This window comes from Apis dorsata, unplaced genomic scaffold, assembly GCF_000469605.1.
Source record: "Apis dorsata unplaced genomic scaffold, Apis dorsata 1.3 scaffold_44, whole genome shotgun sequence".
NCBI classification, from domain to species: Eukaryota; Metazoa; Arthropoda; class Insecta; order Hymenoptera; family Apidae; genus Apis; species Apis dorsata.
This window is the reverse complement of record NW_006263346.1, coordinates 2,136,329-2,153,295: the sequence shown is the minus strand read 5'-3', so window position 1 is coordinate 2,153,295 and position 16,967 is coordinate 2,136,329. Positions and strand designations below refer to the sequence as shown.

General features: G+C 36.6%; 1 protein-coding gene across 18 annotated transcripts in view; it reads left to right on the top strand.

The window, feature by feature from the left end:
• Positions 1–16,967, top strand: part of LOC102676760 (protein unc-13 homolog B) — a 352,205-nt gene that overhangs the window by 63,710 nt on the left and 271,528 nt on the right. For 13 of the 18 annotated variants that reach the window (XM_031514136.1, XM_031514142.1, XM_031514157.1 and 10 more), the window contains one exon: positions 7,538–7,642. The exons of 3 other annotated variants lie outside the window; for them this stretch is intronic. In XM_031514136.1, coding sequence (XP_031369996.1) covers positions 7,538–7,642 — 105 coding nt within the window. The remainder of the gene's footprint in view (positions 1–7,537; positions 7,643–16,967) is intronic. 2 more of the 18 variants (XM_006608811.2, XM_031514152.1) reach the window with 1 other exon arrangement.

The following is a 16,967-nucleotide window of genomic DNA, read 5'->3' as shown; positions in this document are numbered from 1 at the left end:
TTTTTTTTTTTTTTTTTTTTGATGTTAGAAATTATGGAGTTTTAATTCTTTCTTTTATTTCTTATTTTTTTTCCCCTCCTCATTTCGAAATAAAAAGGAACGGGAATTTAAATTAACGGGGATTTCTAATTAAAAAGGAATAAATGTGAGATAAAATTTTCTTGTTCGTATCTTATTTCTTCTCCTCGAGTAAATCGTTTGAGAATGGTTTATCGAGGTGAAATGTCGAATATTGTTCGGATGGTGATTAAAGATAATTTTGATGTACGAAAGGGATATAATTATGGAATCTGGAAGACGGAATAACGGTGCTGCGAAGAATCTTATAATTAAGGAGAGAGACGTTCCCTGTTGGGGTCGGGCGGAAATTAATTTTTGAAATTGGCCAGATATCCTTCTGCACGGATATTCTTTCTTTTGTGCTATTTCTCGAAAACCTTTTGCTACCTTGGTCTAAGCAATCAAATCTGTTACTGAATAATCGCCACGAATCAAATTCCACTCACGCGAAATCTTGTTTTTAACGTCGTGATTAATCTTATCGACTGTAATTGTGTATGTATATGAACACGTTTTATTTCTCGAGCCTTTCATATCGGATATATATATAAAGAAATTTTAATAATTGCTTCGTATAACAGAATTCAGAATTCTAACTTAAATATAATAATAAAATAATTCTAACTTCAAAAAAAACTATTCTCCCTATAAAAATTGTAAACTATGAATCATCAAACGTGTCTGTTAAGTTACGAAGTGAGTTAGGTTAGGTAATCTAACGCGATTATCAAGTTTTCTTCCGTGTTCACGTAATGCCATATAAGTACTGGACAGTAATAATATAGATTTCCGAGAAATGCACACAGCAGTGCAAATCGCAAACTTTACGGCCATCTTTCAACTTTCGAATGTGTGTATTATTTGTTTTCGATATTTTTACACCGGGACCCTAGCAACAAGTCTAACGTTTTTACGACTCTTGCATAAGAATGTAGCAAGCGTACGGTGGCTTTCATCGAACTTTTTATTCTCGGAGGACGAATAGGAAGGTGGTGGTTCGTACGGTTCTTCTCCCCCGGAAGTAGCGTGCTTTCATACATTGCCCGGTCACTGGCACATCAACGATCCATTACTATCGATCCCTTTGCCTCTCTTGAATTAGGGTTAACGACATGTTAAGATTTACTCGTGATTTTTTTTTTTCTCTCGAATATCTCGATTTTTATAAATTTGGGAAAATAAGGAGGGGAAAATTACTGTTATGGAGGTGCAAATATTTCACGATAGTTGATGCAAATTGAATCATTTTAGCATTTAAGCTTTTTTCCAATACATGAATGTATTCTTTCGAAAGAATAGATTCTTTTTTATTTTATTCTATCGAACAATTTTATTATTTATATTCACTCCAAGTTAATAAGAAAAGGGTAAATTCATATAGGTTTTTTTCTTATAAAAGTCAATGTATTAAAACAATTTTTCTAAGGCATGAAAAAGGAAAAGTCATTTATCATTAATCATTTTCAAGATCTCTTTATATGTTATATTATTTCGCGAATCGTTAAATAATTAATAATTTCAACGATCCATCGAATTATCCACCTTTCTAAGTCAAGTTTGATTGTTCGATACGTATTGTGTAATAATTTTCGATTATTTTACATCGAAAAGTTTAAAGCGTGTTCCAAACACTTTTATTATATTCATATTGCAGGTCGTGAGATACTTCGATGACTCGTTAAAAAAGTTGTATCGCGGTTCGTTGATCGGCCAAACTTTTTTCATCAACGCCTCCCTTTTTTAAATTTGCAAAACACTATCAAACCGAACCACGGTTTATATATCCCTTCGTTTTCCGGATTTTGCAAACGATTCGGGCATATAAATCATATCCTCGCACGGAGAAGGAAGAAATTCTATATGATTCTAAAAAATAAATTGAAAGGAAATGGTAATATCTTTTTTTCGATCTCGAAGCTTTATATCCGAGGAAAATCGAGATTTGTCAAATGCAGGGAGAAACGTGGCTAATTCTCGACCGAATTCTCGAGGTAGATTATTAATAGTAAGATTTATTTTATACGAAAATAAATAAGTAATAAGGCGTGAAATAAAATTTTTTCATTTCGTTTCGACTGGATTTCGAGGAAATGAAATTTACAAATTTATACGAACACTTGATTATCCTATATTTGATTTGATTTTGATTTTCTCGCGAATAAGAATTTGAAGAAAAATATTATTCTACACTTGTTATTTATTTTTCACATGTAAAATAACAATCAATATAATCCGTACATATAATTCAATTCATCAATAATTAACCACTTTCCTGCACGTAACAACCTCGGGAATGAAGTTTGAAATAAAAAAATTATTATTCTTTTTTCCCGATTTATTTCTATACGTATTAAAATCACTTTCTGTTCAATCGTATTATCAGTTACGCTCTGTATATATATATATATTTTTTCTTTTTTTTTCTTTTCCATTTTTGCTCCCTCGAATTTCTCGAAGAATTCGGTTGATTCGGTAGCTTTCTCGACGCAAAGGCGCAAATTATTTTTCGCCACGCGATGCTCCACTTGACCGTGTTGCGAAATGAGGAAAACGAGGCCGTTTATAATAAACCTACCGGCAACGAAAGCTGACGTTTCACCAACCACTCCTTTTTTTTTTTTCCCCTCCCTCTCTTTTTTCTCTTTTCTCTTTCTCTTTTTCTCTCTCTTTCTTCGCTCCCCTTTCCTTTTTCTTTTTCTTTCCCTCCTCTCCTCCATTCTTCCATCGCGTGTTCCTTCTGTTTCCCGATCCACGCCAACTTGTTTAATGGAATTCCGCCGAATGCCGCACGCTTTGCCCCTCGTTCTTCTTTCGTGTACCTTTTGCTGGCATTCGCTCGCGCGCTGAAACACCGACCGTTCTTCGTTTTGAATATTAAGCTCGTCGAGGAGAAGAATTTTAACGACCGAGAATACGTAATTTAATTATCGTGGTGTTGTGTATTTTTTTTCTTTTTCCCTCTTTTTTTTTTTTTTGTTTTTGTTTCTCGTTCGTTTCTTATCGGATAAAATTATCGATCGTTGGTAGAATGATGGAAGGATTGATCCCGCGCGATATCGCGTCGAATTTGAATTCAGGTTGACTTGTTTTTGACGATTCGTCGCGTTAAGATAATTTTTGGTATTCAATAGAGAGATTGAGAAGAAGAAGTTTAATCGTGCGTAATTTGGTATTTATACTTTCAAATATTATATAGTTTTGAACGTATATTAAAATATTTGATTCCAATAATTTTTCAACAAAAGTTCAAATTTCGATTTTTGTATTAGATATTTCAGAGTATTAACACGTCGTAATGTTTCGTAGTTTGGGGAAAATATATACAATATTTATGAACGTAATCTAGAAAGGAGAGTAAATATAAAAGCGAAAGATGTTTGCATATGATTCTCGACAAAAATGAGAAGGGATAAAAATGGAAGTTGCTCGTTTGTTCATCTTCTTTAGCTATTCCACGTATACTCTTTGTATATTCCTCGTATTTTTAACAAAGTTTTGAGATGCAACGACTAATTACGCGATGAATTTTAAAAAGACTTTTCCCTTCCACTTGGAATCGTTTCATAGAGAAGTTATAATTTCCTGTTATATAAATCAGAATGGGTTACAACGTGCCGTAGTTTGTAGCTAATTAGTTGTCACAAGTAAAATAAATTCCCTGTATCCTCGGCGACGGTGGATTTACAAATTAACCTTAATTAAACGTTTGTCGAGATTTGCGTGTGGGGACTTTAATGTGAAATTTATCACGCCACAACGATTTTCTGTCATAAAGAGCACAATGAAATCTAAGGACTAAATATAGGCTAAATATATCGATTAAATTGTTAGTACATTTTACAGTACACTCTAGTTTCTTGTGAGATTTAACAATAGACATAAATAAAGTAGAATATTAGATCGTAAGTTTTTAAACGGGTAAAATTTTTGGATGAACTTTTAAGCTCGATAAAATATGAAATTAAGCAAAATTCTTGGATAATTTTGTATATATTTCTGTATATGTTTTTTTTTTCTTTTTTTTATTTTGGCTTACTTTCGTTCGATATATGTTGATAGTTATATAGTTATATTAAATATTTTTTTATCGTGCATAAAAAATTTCATTGTCAAATATAAGTAATATATATTATATTATACAGTTTTACAATTTTTAATTTATGCGAGGTGTTATAAAAAATGAAAATTTAAACTTAATTTTGTTTATGCTTTCAACAAAGTTAAATTATTTCCGATAATAATTATTTAAGATTATTATTTATGTGTAATTTAATATTCTACTACTAATATAGAATTTTAAATGATATTAATTAATTCAGGCTTTGAAAATTTTCTCTCAATTTTCATTTCCATATTATACATAACATTCTAATTGATTAGATTTTATGCATTTAACCATCCTATTAATTATTTCAATTACTGCATACAACGAAATACGATTAATTTATTAAATACAACCTTTATCCTAATCTAAAAAAAAGCAATCTATCTAAAAGCAATATTTAAACACGGATAAAATAAAAAGTGCAGTTAAAAAATGTTTCGCCAATAGAATTCCGGACGAAATAAAATTTCCAAAAAATCCAATCTCCAATAAAAATAATACGCCTCATCTTGTTACGTCTTGTTTCAAGCACCAATCTAACGATATCCACACTTTTTTCCATAAATTTATGATAAACACGAACAGAGGGAAAATTCCATCCCATCCGTTTACGATAAAATCTCGATGGTTGGAAGTTAAAAAAGAATATTTATCTCTCTCTCTCTCTTTCTCTGTTTCCCATTTATACCTTCTTACGATAATCAAAGTCCACGTTAGCGCGTGCATATCCAAAAATCCGATATACACACTCGACCACATCGAAGCAATCTAAATTTAAGCCCGAGTCGAGGAGGCTTCGTCTTGGCGAATGGTTATTTCGGCCACTTGTCCGATTCGATCGCAGTTTTGAAAATCACTGTTCACTTGGTCTTGGATTTCCTTCAACCTCCGATTTCTCGTATACTTGCCGATATCTTACGCGCCATAGGGATATAGAGATCTCGCGAAACAATCGACCTATCCCTCTCTCTTTTCCCTTCCTCGCCGTTTTCTTCTCCACCCTTCCATTTGTTTCCGTTACACCACCACTTCTCTCGTTTATTTTCCGCTCGACTATATCCCCCCATTTCTTTTCCCTTCCCACTTTTTTCGATTCCACTAACTTTCCATTTCTGTCCATTTCTATCATTCTTCCCAATTCCAATCTTACTCCAATCTCTATAGTTTTCTCTGTTCTTTTTTTGTTGCTTGTTTCCTAACCACTATATTTTCTTTTTTATCGTTTCGTTTGTTTCCTCTGCGCCATCACACTGTTCACCTTCTTTATTTTTTTTCTTCTTTCCTTCCGCCGAATTACCACTCTCCATTCTCTCCTCTATTCTCCTCTCTATTTTTGCTCAATCGTTCATCTCTATTTTTCTATATTTTTTTTTCTCCAGATTGTACCACTTTCCTTTTTTCTCCGTTATTCCATCTCTTTTTGTTGCGTCCTTTGCAAATCCCTATTCTCTTGCGTATTTTTTGGATTATTTTCGCATCATTTTCTTTTGTTTCTTCATTTTTTGTTTCCGTTTTCTTGCGTTAAAGTTTCCACTTCTTCTTTTATTCTTTTCGTTACGCCGTTATATTCCTCTTTATGGTTATTTCTGTTGCACTTCCATTTTCCTTTGTTCATCGTTCTATTTGCTTTCGCTTCTTCCCTATTTTTTCCCATTGCATTCCTCGTTTCTTTCCTTTTCTTGCAACCACCAATCTCTTAATTCGTTTCTTTTACATCATCATTAGTTTCTTTTCCATTCATTTCGATTGCTCTCACACTTCCTCGTCTCTCCCTTCCGTTCCTCGATTCTCCACTCTACTCGATTTTCTTCTTTAAGGGGAAAGATCTTCTTCTGAGAACTCGATCGCGTTCCCTTTATCGAACCCTCCCTCCTCGCGCCACGTTTCGGTTCGGAAAGAACGAAGGAATAAGTATCGGAAAATAGATAGATAGGTGCGCGATACGATCAAGGGAGGCGAGAGACTCTGTTTATCGAGGGAAGTATCGGCATGTTTTGGAAAGTGATGCGCCCTCCCCACGATGAAAAAGTAAGATGACTATCGATGCACCTGCCTTCGGTGTTAAACCGAATGTTTAATCGCATCGTTGGCAGCCGAGCCAAGATAGATATTTGGTGGGTGAAAAATCGTGAATGGAGTGAAATTTCGTTCGAACACGAGACGTTGATGATATTGTCGGAACGTCATTATTGAACTGCCAAGTTTCTTTTTTTATTATTATTTCAGGATTGAATTGTGACGAGGGAATCTTTAGAAATTTCATCGTTATTTTCATTTTTGGTGTTATTTCTCCTAAGATCTATTAAGAAATATCGATCAACGAAAATTTATTTGCATTAGAATTGTTTCTAATATTTCTCAATCAAATTTAGAAAATTACGGAGCAAGTGTCGAGAATGAAATTAGTAAAGCTTAATGCGACGAGATAATGTAAATACATATTTGTGAAAAAAATGATAAATATTTGTTAAATCATTAATACGTATTCTTAAATTATATTTATAATGAGATTTACAGTTGTTTAAATTTACATAATTTAAATAATTTCAAGGATAAAAGAAATAACACATAATTTTTATTGCTAGCCATAAATATTTAAATTAAAAGATACTCGTAACAACTAGGGTTTCAAAGACGTGCTCAATTAATTATTCAATAAAAATATATGTTGACAATGTATACAGCGCTGCATCAATATTTAAATTCCTAAACATCTCTATAGAGTTTTTCTATTTGTTCTTGAGATTATTTGTTTTGAAGATTATTTTCACAAATGATGAAGCCATTTTTTAAAATAGATATGCATAGATAGGTGGAAAATTTCTACACACTTTGACCTCTTTCTACCTTCTTCAGCCCGTATTAGAATCGTCGTGTGTACATCGTAAAAAAGTTCGATCGAGGAGAGAAATGTTGGTCAATAAATTGAAAGTTTCATTGTTTCTCTATATCCATCCTCTTCCTTCTCCTCCTCTTCTTCCTCTCCCCCTCTTCCCGATTTATTATTGACCGTTGGATTCCACCTTTCGTGCATCAAAGTATCGTGCATAAATCATTGAATCGATGCTCTATACCTGCCCTTTAACGAAGGGATAATCGGTCAAAATGGCGGATACTTTCAATACTTAATAAGAAGCGAAAGGTTGAATCACGAATCGAAAAAGAAAAAAAAAAAAAAGGAATCACGAGATGCAATCTCGGTAGTACGTATATAAAATACTGTTAAAGAAAAAAAAAAAAAAAAAAGAGTAAGACACAAGTTTTCTTTGGTAATCGCTCGTACGCGAGAGAGATCTCAAACGTTGAAGGGCTGTTGAAATTAGGACATGATCGCCAATCGGATCATGCACGACCGATCTTATGTCTGATCAGTCTCTGACCAATCAGGAAAGTGCGAACAACGAACGAGATGGAAAGCCCTGCTAACGAGCGAAACGGCAATGCAGTTGCGAGCAGCCCGGCCCATGTGTGGCTCAGGTACCCTCGTCAAGATCCTTGGTTCCTAAGATCGTAGGACCGCGTCCTGATCTCTCAGGATCGCGTCCTTGATCCCGAGATCTATCGTTTCGCTTTTTAATATCCTGGTTTATCTGAACCAATGCATCCGAATTCCACACGCGATGTGGATTTCTCGTCGATCGTGTGCCCCCCTCCGTATCTATCGATTACTTCTTCCCTCCCTTTTGTTCTGCTCTGATTTCTTCTCGATCACGACGCGAGCAAAGACTTAAATCTCACACGATCCACGAGAAACAATATCCACGCTGTTTGTACGTAATTAGCGATACGTTAAACCCCTTCTTGCTCGTCAGCCACTGCACCACTCAGATATATATCTTCTACTATTATTATTACTATTCATACTAATTTTACATTCACTCTTTCTCTTTTTCTCTGCTCTTCTCCTCCGATCCTCGCGGGAATCATTTCAGAGACGAGGGGCGTCTCGTCTCGTCGAGCGCCCTGACGATTGGTCGGTTCGCCGGATATCGAAAACCGCTTTAGATATCGTCGAAGGAAGTCATCGTCGCGATAATCACCCGAGTTACGCGCTTTATATACATATATATATACGCTTTCGGGGGGAATGGAAGGTGGAAGGGAATCGAGACCAGCCGGCTCTCGAGGCTCGATCCAAAAGAGAGGAGGCTTGCTCTCGACGAAACGTGTATTCAATGTTGCCGGTAACGAGTCGAGGAGGTTGAAATTTCGACGAGAGAGAGAGGAGGGCGCGGTTTAATTCGGAGAAGACGGTGTTTCGCGGTTATTCCAAGCGTGCGGCGTTTAAAGTGAAAAAAAAAAAAAAAAAAACGTTTTCGAAAGGGCGCTCGTTCGTCCTTGTCGAGTGGCAATGAAATTTTTCGTCCCACGAAATTCCCGGAAATTAATTAACGACAGATTCTACGCAACGATCTTGCACAAATTCGGGAGGATACGCGAGAGAAAAAAGAAAAGGATTTTTTGGTCGCGTTATGAAAATCGAGTTGTGTTAACGCGTCGAATGGAAGAGAATGGAATGGATGGCGCTTGAACTTTCTCCCGATACGAATCGACGGTTTCGAGAAAGGAATTTCCGGCTTTAAATTATATTCGAGGGGAGAGAGGGGTGGAAATCCCCGATCGAATCATGGAATTCCATTAACCACCTTCTCGATGCAACCTCGTCTTCGCTTATAATGTATATTTTTTTTTTTTTCAAAAATGATTAAACGTACTTTCGGATATTACGTAAATAACCCCGGCTTAACCCCCACCGCCCTTTGACCCGATTGATCGACCGAGCGCCCTGCTCTCTCTTCAGCCAGATTATTTTAAATGTCGAAATGACACAGTTCCCCCGTTTCTCGCGTCGTTCTCTTTTCCCCTTCCGTTCTCTTTCACCTCTTTTTTTTTGTCACACTATATATATATATATATATATATATTTATACACGTTATATACACTTTACCTCGAATTCCAGTCTCGCGGGTGTTCCTTTTTCGTATTTACGCGCGCCCTACCCCGATCGCGTTTCATTAACTTAATTGTAAGGAAGAGGGCACGTTCGAGCTCCCTTGTTGCGGATATACATGCTCGTTACAGGGACAGAGCCGTGAACGTATGTCACGCCATCCGTGCTTCCGTGTACGCACACTTTGATACGATTTTACGGTTGATTAAACGACTTTAATTATTGGCGGCGCTTTGACGAGATCAGACGGTTGGGGGATAAAGTTTTCAACCGCGAAAATCACCGATCGCGCCCTCGCCACCGGTTAGACGACAACCCCTCATCTCTCGCCTCTCTCTCTCTCTCTCTCTTTAATATCGTGTAAACTGTCTGATCTCGCGAACCGAACAATCGTCGCGTCTCTCAGAAAAAAGGACGTTTCTTTCTCTCGCACACGTGGGCTTCGTTCAAATTGATCAGGTTCATTCGAATTAATTCGGGAGAATTAATGAAATAGTTTTTTCGAAATAACTGTATGTGTTTCTGTTTCCTTGAAAAACTGCACCATCGGTGTAAATTACTTTCCGTTTCGCTTGGAATGTTCGCTTTCAAACAAAGATGGAATCCTTTTAATTTAATCGTGAACCGTGTAAAGATCGCGTGAATCGTTGGAAGATTATTACATAATTCAGAAATGGGGAGGAACGGAAAAATTCTAAATTTTTAAATAGCGTGGAACATTAAGGAATACGTATTCGAACGATGAAGATACGACCATGTATATAAACACGAGCAAGGCTTTCTCCGATCGATCTGAACGAATCTACAGGTATAATTTACACGTGCACAGCATTCCTCCTATTCAAAACGAATTATGTATGACACCTGCGTGTTACCAGTTTGTGTGTGCAAATTACATAGAACAAAGATGGGATGTTTCTGCTTTCACGGTCCTTTTTTCTGCCTTTGTCTCTCTCTCTCTTTCTCTCTCTGTTTCTTTTTTTCTTCTTCCTCTTTAACTATTTCTATTCTTTCCTCCATTATTTGTCTGTCTTTTCTGTCAAATGAAGTTCTCGTTCTCTCTTTCCTCTTCTCTCTTTCTCTCTCTCTGTCTCTCTTTCTTTCTCTCTGCTTCGCGAAAAGGAGGAATCGGTGATGGAACGACGAGAAATCGTTAACAATCATCGACTCCAAAACCATGTTTATCCCGCTTCTTGATCCCCTTTCTTTCTCCCCGTTTCGAAAAATTTCGTTTATTAAAGCACACACCGGTTCGACATTATGTAGTAACCGAACATTGCGTGCTCTTTTATTTGAGAGACAGCACCGTGTTGTTGTTGAGTGAAGTGCACGTAGTTAAAGAGAATTTCATTTCATCCCCTTTTAGGAAGTAAGTCTTTTTTATGAAGATTGTTAATGTAGTTGCGATGAAGAATTAAAAGAAAAAAAAAAAAAAAACAAAAAACAAAAGAAAAGAAAAGACTCCTCGAGATATATCCGGCCATCATGGATATCGATTTCGTCGTGTGTACTTGTGGCAAATACGTTGAATGCTCCGAGAATATGTCGATTAGATTATCCTCCCACGTTAGATATATTTTTTTGTATTGCATCCTTTTAATCCAATTTCGTTTAAACATTTAGGGATCCGAATGATGATCCGATCGATCGTTCACTTTTCGTTTCTTCTCTTACATCCGTCTCCGTTCGAAGATTATTTCACGCACGACGAATGATAAAAATGATTCAAATGATGATTGATTATTTGTATCGTACGAGAACGAGCGTGTAATAACAATTTTGATCGTATCGCGAAGCGCATAGTTTTCGTTCGCGGGGATACGTGAATGAGCAAACCTCAATTGGTCGATATTAAGTTGAATCGACTGAGGACAAAACTCTTGGAGTTTCTCTCCCTCCACTTCCTCCCTCTCACCCCTCCCCCTTTCGAGTATATACAACTTTTGTTCGAGCACAAATTCACTTTGGAAGCACTATAATCGCACGTGCACGCAGTGGCGCGGCGATAGCACAAGAGGGGTTGGGATATGAATGAAAAAAAAAAAAAAAAAGAGATCGAATAAAAATTGCATACGTGATAATGATACAAATGAGAAAAGGGAATGAAATTAAATACCTGAAAAAAGAAAAAGATAAGAATGAAATAGTTCGAGCTTTATATAATAAATAATCGTCTATTCGATTGCAAGACTCGTTCTTTTTTTTTCTTTTTTTTTTCTTTTTCTCTTTCTCTCCTGAAACGCGCAAATATGAAATGAGAAGAGGGTACCTGCAGATGCATCGAGCTATGGCTGCGACACTGTAATCAGTTACCAATTGTCCGTAGACGTTTTGTCTCCTTTCTACCTCTGATTCTTTTTCTTGCTCTCCTCTGTTTGCTACACCCTATACATCGCGATTATTTTTATCGACATCGCAAAAGGATCTCTGAGAAAAATGCGCGTTCTCGCCAACCGGATCGATGACACGTTCTACTTATTTTCCTTTTTTTGTTCTCTCTATCTCTCTCTTTCTCACTCTCTCTTTCTCTGTCTCTCTGTCTTTCTCTTTCTCTCTCTTTCTCTCTGTCTCTGTCTCAGTTATCTTACATCGTTCCAATGAATTCGATTAGTATGTGCCTTTTTTTTAATTTTTTATAGAATAGAGAATTCTTATTACACGCATGACCTAGCATCGTGAATCGTTGTAATAACTTTTGCTGCCCGTCCGTTGGCGTCTCTCACGATATATAAACCTTGGTACCTTGGTAAATAATCGAGGAGCGGAAAATGTCGGGGCGTGCGGTTATTTCAATCCGCAGACTCGCGAAACACGTTGTTATTCTTAGGCGGATTCGCGTTATTCTTTCGACGAGGGGAGGATATTTTTATATACGGGTACGGTATAACCGGCTCTTGATTCCGCCGAAAGAAAATTCACAGTTTTATTTATTTTGTCCTGATAGTTCGTCGTATAGTTCCACGTATTGTATCGTCGTACACGTTGCTTGAGATTACGATATTTAATCGTGCCACGATGAGAGTTAATTCGAAATGGAATCATAAGTGTATATATGAATGGATACGTTTCTCGAAAATGATTGCAACAGGGAACAAGATTGAATAATCGTTCACGCGAGTTTACATCCGTTTATAATAAAAGTGTCGATCAATTTGTGAAGAAAATTGATGTGAAATTGAAGAAAGTTTGGTTGCAATGATTAAAGTATTTCGTTCGTGTTTACAAGGATTTTCTCAATTCCGATCGGGCTACGTGTCTAATTAATTTTAATTAAAAATGGAGATCTCGATTCCTCCAGTTTTTTCTTCTTCTTCTTCTTCTTTTTTCAAAACGTTCCTCGGGAGCGTACAATTAAGAGCGTACAGAAGGAATAATTAAAAGAGGCCAGGTCGAGTGAGAATAATCAAAAGACGAAGGGAAGAAAATGGAGGTTGTAAGTGTTAAAAATAATCGCGGATGCAAGGATTTTTATATTCTGGGAGCGGGACGATGGAGCCAGCACGACGCTTGGAACTAATCTGATAGCGCGTTAAAGATTTCTAAAATTTCCCCGGAGGAACTTTAAAGTTGGGAAAGGTAAGGTCGACGAGGATTTTTTGGGAAGGAAGGAGACTTTCCTAAATTTTGCATGCGGTTTGCATAAAATGGGGCGCGAGAACCCGTTCCACGCCTCTGTAATTTTTAGAGCTCTTCAGGGTTTACGATATACGGTTAATCGCTGTTTAAAATCAGCGAGATACCTCCAATTTGTACGACCTCAAAGCCTTCAAAATTTTCAAATTTTCTCGGGCAGAAATGCGGAGAAACCGTTTACGTAATTCTGGATTTTATGCGTTGAACTTGGAATTTCTTTCTCGAGATAAATATTAGAAAATTCTAACATCGATTCATCGTTAACCTATTCCCTTAAATTAAAATATCTAACGTGTTCGACGATGTTTCTCGACAATATTGGACGACGTTAAACGATAAATAAATTAGATCGTCCGTAGAAAATAAATTTAGATCTTATATATATCGGATCAAAAATATCTTTCAAAACGAAATTCAAATAAACGTTCCACCGATCGAAAGAAGGAATATAAAAGGAATTTAGTTACTTAGATACCTTCCAATCCATGCTTGGAAACTCAACAACTTCCAAGATATGTTCCCGAGTTGTGTTCAACCTTCGAAGCGAGTTGGAACCGTTTTAAAACTCGGCCCGCTTCTTTTATTCGAAAAATTCGTAAAAAAAAAAACGTGCAATGAAAATCTCATCGTTGGCGTGAAACCGTTATTATCATCCTCCTCGCCACTTTGCTGACGAGTCGCGTGTGAACGTGTGTTATTCGCCAGGAAAAACAGCTGTAACTCGAAAACCAGCTGGGAAACAGGGCTTCGCGCAAACTTTTTTGATTGTTCTTGCGCGGTGAATTCAACCGAGGCCGAAATTAGTTCCCTTAGCTGTATGCACCGTGTGTTGTGTACCCTTTCTAATCGTTTGGCGGAGGGGAGGGAAAAAAAAGCTCCTCTTACGTACGTTCGTTGGTTCTCGAACGAATAAATGGGCAAATATAGCGTATAAGGGATCTAATTGGACCTCAAAAGTAGTGTGAAACGTAATCGAAATTGCATTGTACAGGCGAAAATTGTGCACGCGAAGGAAAGGAATTAGATTGGATTCAACGCGTGAAATTTGTATAAAATTCATTTACATCAGGGAGAAAATAGAATTTTCTGAGTCGCCATTCGAATTCGTTTAGATTCTTACCGATGATCGACTTTTCAACGAAACGAAGATTATTAATAAATCTCGAATTATTTCACAGAGAATCTAAAATAATAGAAAACAGATTGTCTATAATCGAAAAATATCTTCACTGATGGAGAATTAGTAACAGCTATCAGACAAGCCTGTGTAATAATTAATAATAAAAATAATTTCTCCTTAACAAATCGAAATCATCATCGTATTAGAGAAAATTTCATTATGCAATTACTTCCTTCCATACGCGAAATCAATACGTTAGAATAACTAAATATGAAATACGAAACGGGTTTTCATAGTTCTAATTTTTCTTCAACCGAGGTTAGACAACGAGATTGGGTCTGTTGAGAACGGACTAATTACACACTCTTGACCACGCGGACAGTCGAACGAATAAACGTGGGGCTGTGAACGAGATTAGGGAAGGCAAAAGGGGGTGCGAGTGGGTGATTAGCAGAACGAGAACGACTTCTCAGGGATTTAAAGTTTCTCCTGGCCGGCTGCCTCGCGAGGTTGCGGTGTATGCGGGTCGTCGTTTCTCTTCCTGAAACGCGTTAATCCATCGTTGAGGGATATGGAACGATATCCGCCGAAGAATCTGATGGCAATGGCCACGCTCTGCCCATTGTTATTTTAAATCTTCCACCGGTCTCCAAAGTGGAGAAGTAGAGAGAGCGGTTTCAATAATATTTCGTGGTGGTAATTAGAAAATAATGTTTTAACGTTTCTCGCTAATGCGATGAAAAGAAAAAAGAAGGTGAAAAAAAGAATCACAATTGTTAGGGGAGATCATCAAAATCTTTGAGGCTTTTGAAGTACAAATTGTTCGAGAATGTTGTTAAGAATTAAAAAAATGTTGCTGTGTTCATCGAGATCTAGTATAATAATCTGAAAAATATTACGGAAATAGTAAAAAAAAAAAAAAAATATTATCGCAATTAGAGAAGACGTACAAATCTTTGAAGCGGAGAGCTTAATCTAAAAGTTGAAAAGCTTCGTAAAGAAAACCAAATATATCTTTTTAGATTAATCCAACTTTCTTCTTGCATTAAATTTTAACATTTGAATTTTAAGTTTCTTGATTTTTCTTATAGCAGCAGAGGGAAAAGGAATACAAGTTTTTCACGGGGCTTATCAAAAAGTCATGAATCGTTTGCACGATTGGCATGAAAAAAAAAAAAAAACGAGCATAATAGAAAGGTTAAAGTAAAACAAATCTGCTCGATCGTCTTGAAAGACTTAATTAAATTGATTAAATTACACTGTGACTTCTTGGAACGATTCTCGCACGATAAAAACGTATACTTTGACCCAGTCAAACTCGTTTCTTAACATTGCATTTTTTTTCTTTTTTTCTTTTATTGAAAATTCAGTTTCACGATGTATAATTATAAAACTTGCGCATTAGATAAAAAAAAAACAGTTGGAATAATAGTCGAATGTTTTTTGCTGCACCTGATGAGGGCAATTTCTTGAATAGATGAAAACGTTGTTTGCGTAATAAGTTTCTACGAGTCGAGTTTAGAGTCGTTCCGTTGAACACGGTTGCTCAATTATTCTTGCGTGTTGTTTTTGCAACGAATTTTATAGAGTTGAATTGGTTTATATGTGTGATCAAACACGTATAATATTTTGATTTCCAAATAATCCATCATCTTTTAGATCGTAATCCTGATGATCTGTTAATTATCGTTAAATTTTGATCGCTGTTAAATTAAATTAATAAATTTTACGATTTCTCTGCGACTTTGTGATCGTATTAGAACCTTCAAGAAACTTTGAGATACAATAATATAGCTTTGATGACCCTCTAACGACTTTTAAATGACATTTACCAGTTTTAAAAATGATCACGATGACGTTAAAGCGAATCGATAACAATATAATGATTATTTTTCTTCTTATGTTCCTTTTCTAAGCTCGGAGAAAAATAGGTATCAAGAGGATGTTTTAAATAAGGTAATTCTCTACATGGATTTCAAAAGAGATCTATTGAGATATAAGTATTCCAGTATCAGAGATGGAATTAATCCCATTTTAAAAATGAAATTCAATCCATTTTTCTTCAATTTGTTATATTATATTATATTTCGCGTTATTTTATTAATATTGATCGATCATCGATCGCGTCGAAAGAGAAATCCATCTCGAAGTAATTAAATATAATCAATTTAGTTATCCTAGAAAGGAGTTATTCAGAAATAAATGATCTTTCGACGTAACCTAATTACTTAAAATACACTTACTTACTATATTGATTTCTCTTCTTACTGTGTCAACGATCTTGGAATACTATCCATCCCTGCCCTCGTAATAACGAGAACGTATATATTTCCCTTTAATCTTCAAAATTGCCTTCGAATGGGAAACATTTTCGAAATGATCAGGGAGCGAATCAACGAGACCGCTTTCTCTCTCTCTCTTTCTTTTTTTTCTCTCAACAACCTCGAAGCAACGCAAGAGATCACCAATTTAAATTTAGCATCGAAAGGCAAATTTAGCAGACCAAGCACGGCTTCAAAGAGATTTTACACGCGAGAACTGGATCGAAACCTCCCCCCACGGATCAATCTCATATCGGTTTACCCCTAAACTTCGCGTATCCACATCCCGGCAAAGGGAATCGTCATCTCGTTCGATTCGTTCGAGCTAGGAGGAGTTTGGCTCGATGCGAAGAAGGAGAAAATCGAGGGAAAAAGAGAGAGAGAGAGAGAGAGGAAGCCAGCAATTTCGTTTGACAAAGACTGTGTGAAGACGCTTCCTCTTTCCATTGTTTCCCTCTTCTTACGAAGTTTGTCAATATATCGACGACCAGCTGTTACCGTTCGACCATTACCAGTATGCTGTACTCCTCTCTCATCCCGTTTACTTCGATCTATCGATCGATCGATCGCGACACGCGGTCTCCTCAACCTCTCGAGAGAAACCGATTCTCCGACGAGAAGAAGAAGAAGAAAGTGCAAAATACTTTGATCCACGCCTCGAATGGCTCGAGTGCAGCCAGTTTTTCTTCTTCTTCTTCTTCTCCTTCTTCTTTCACGTTAAAGAGACGTCCCAGTGCCAGGGTGGAGGACCTCGATGCACTTGGGGATGCGATGGG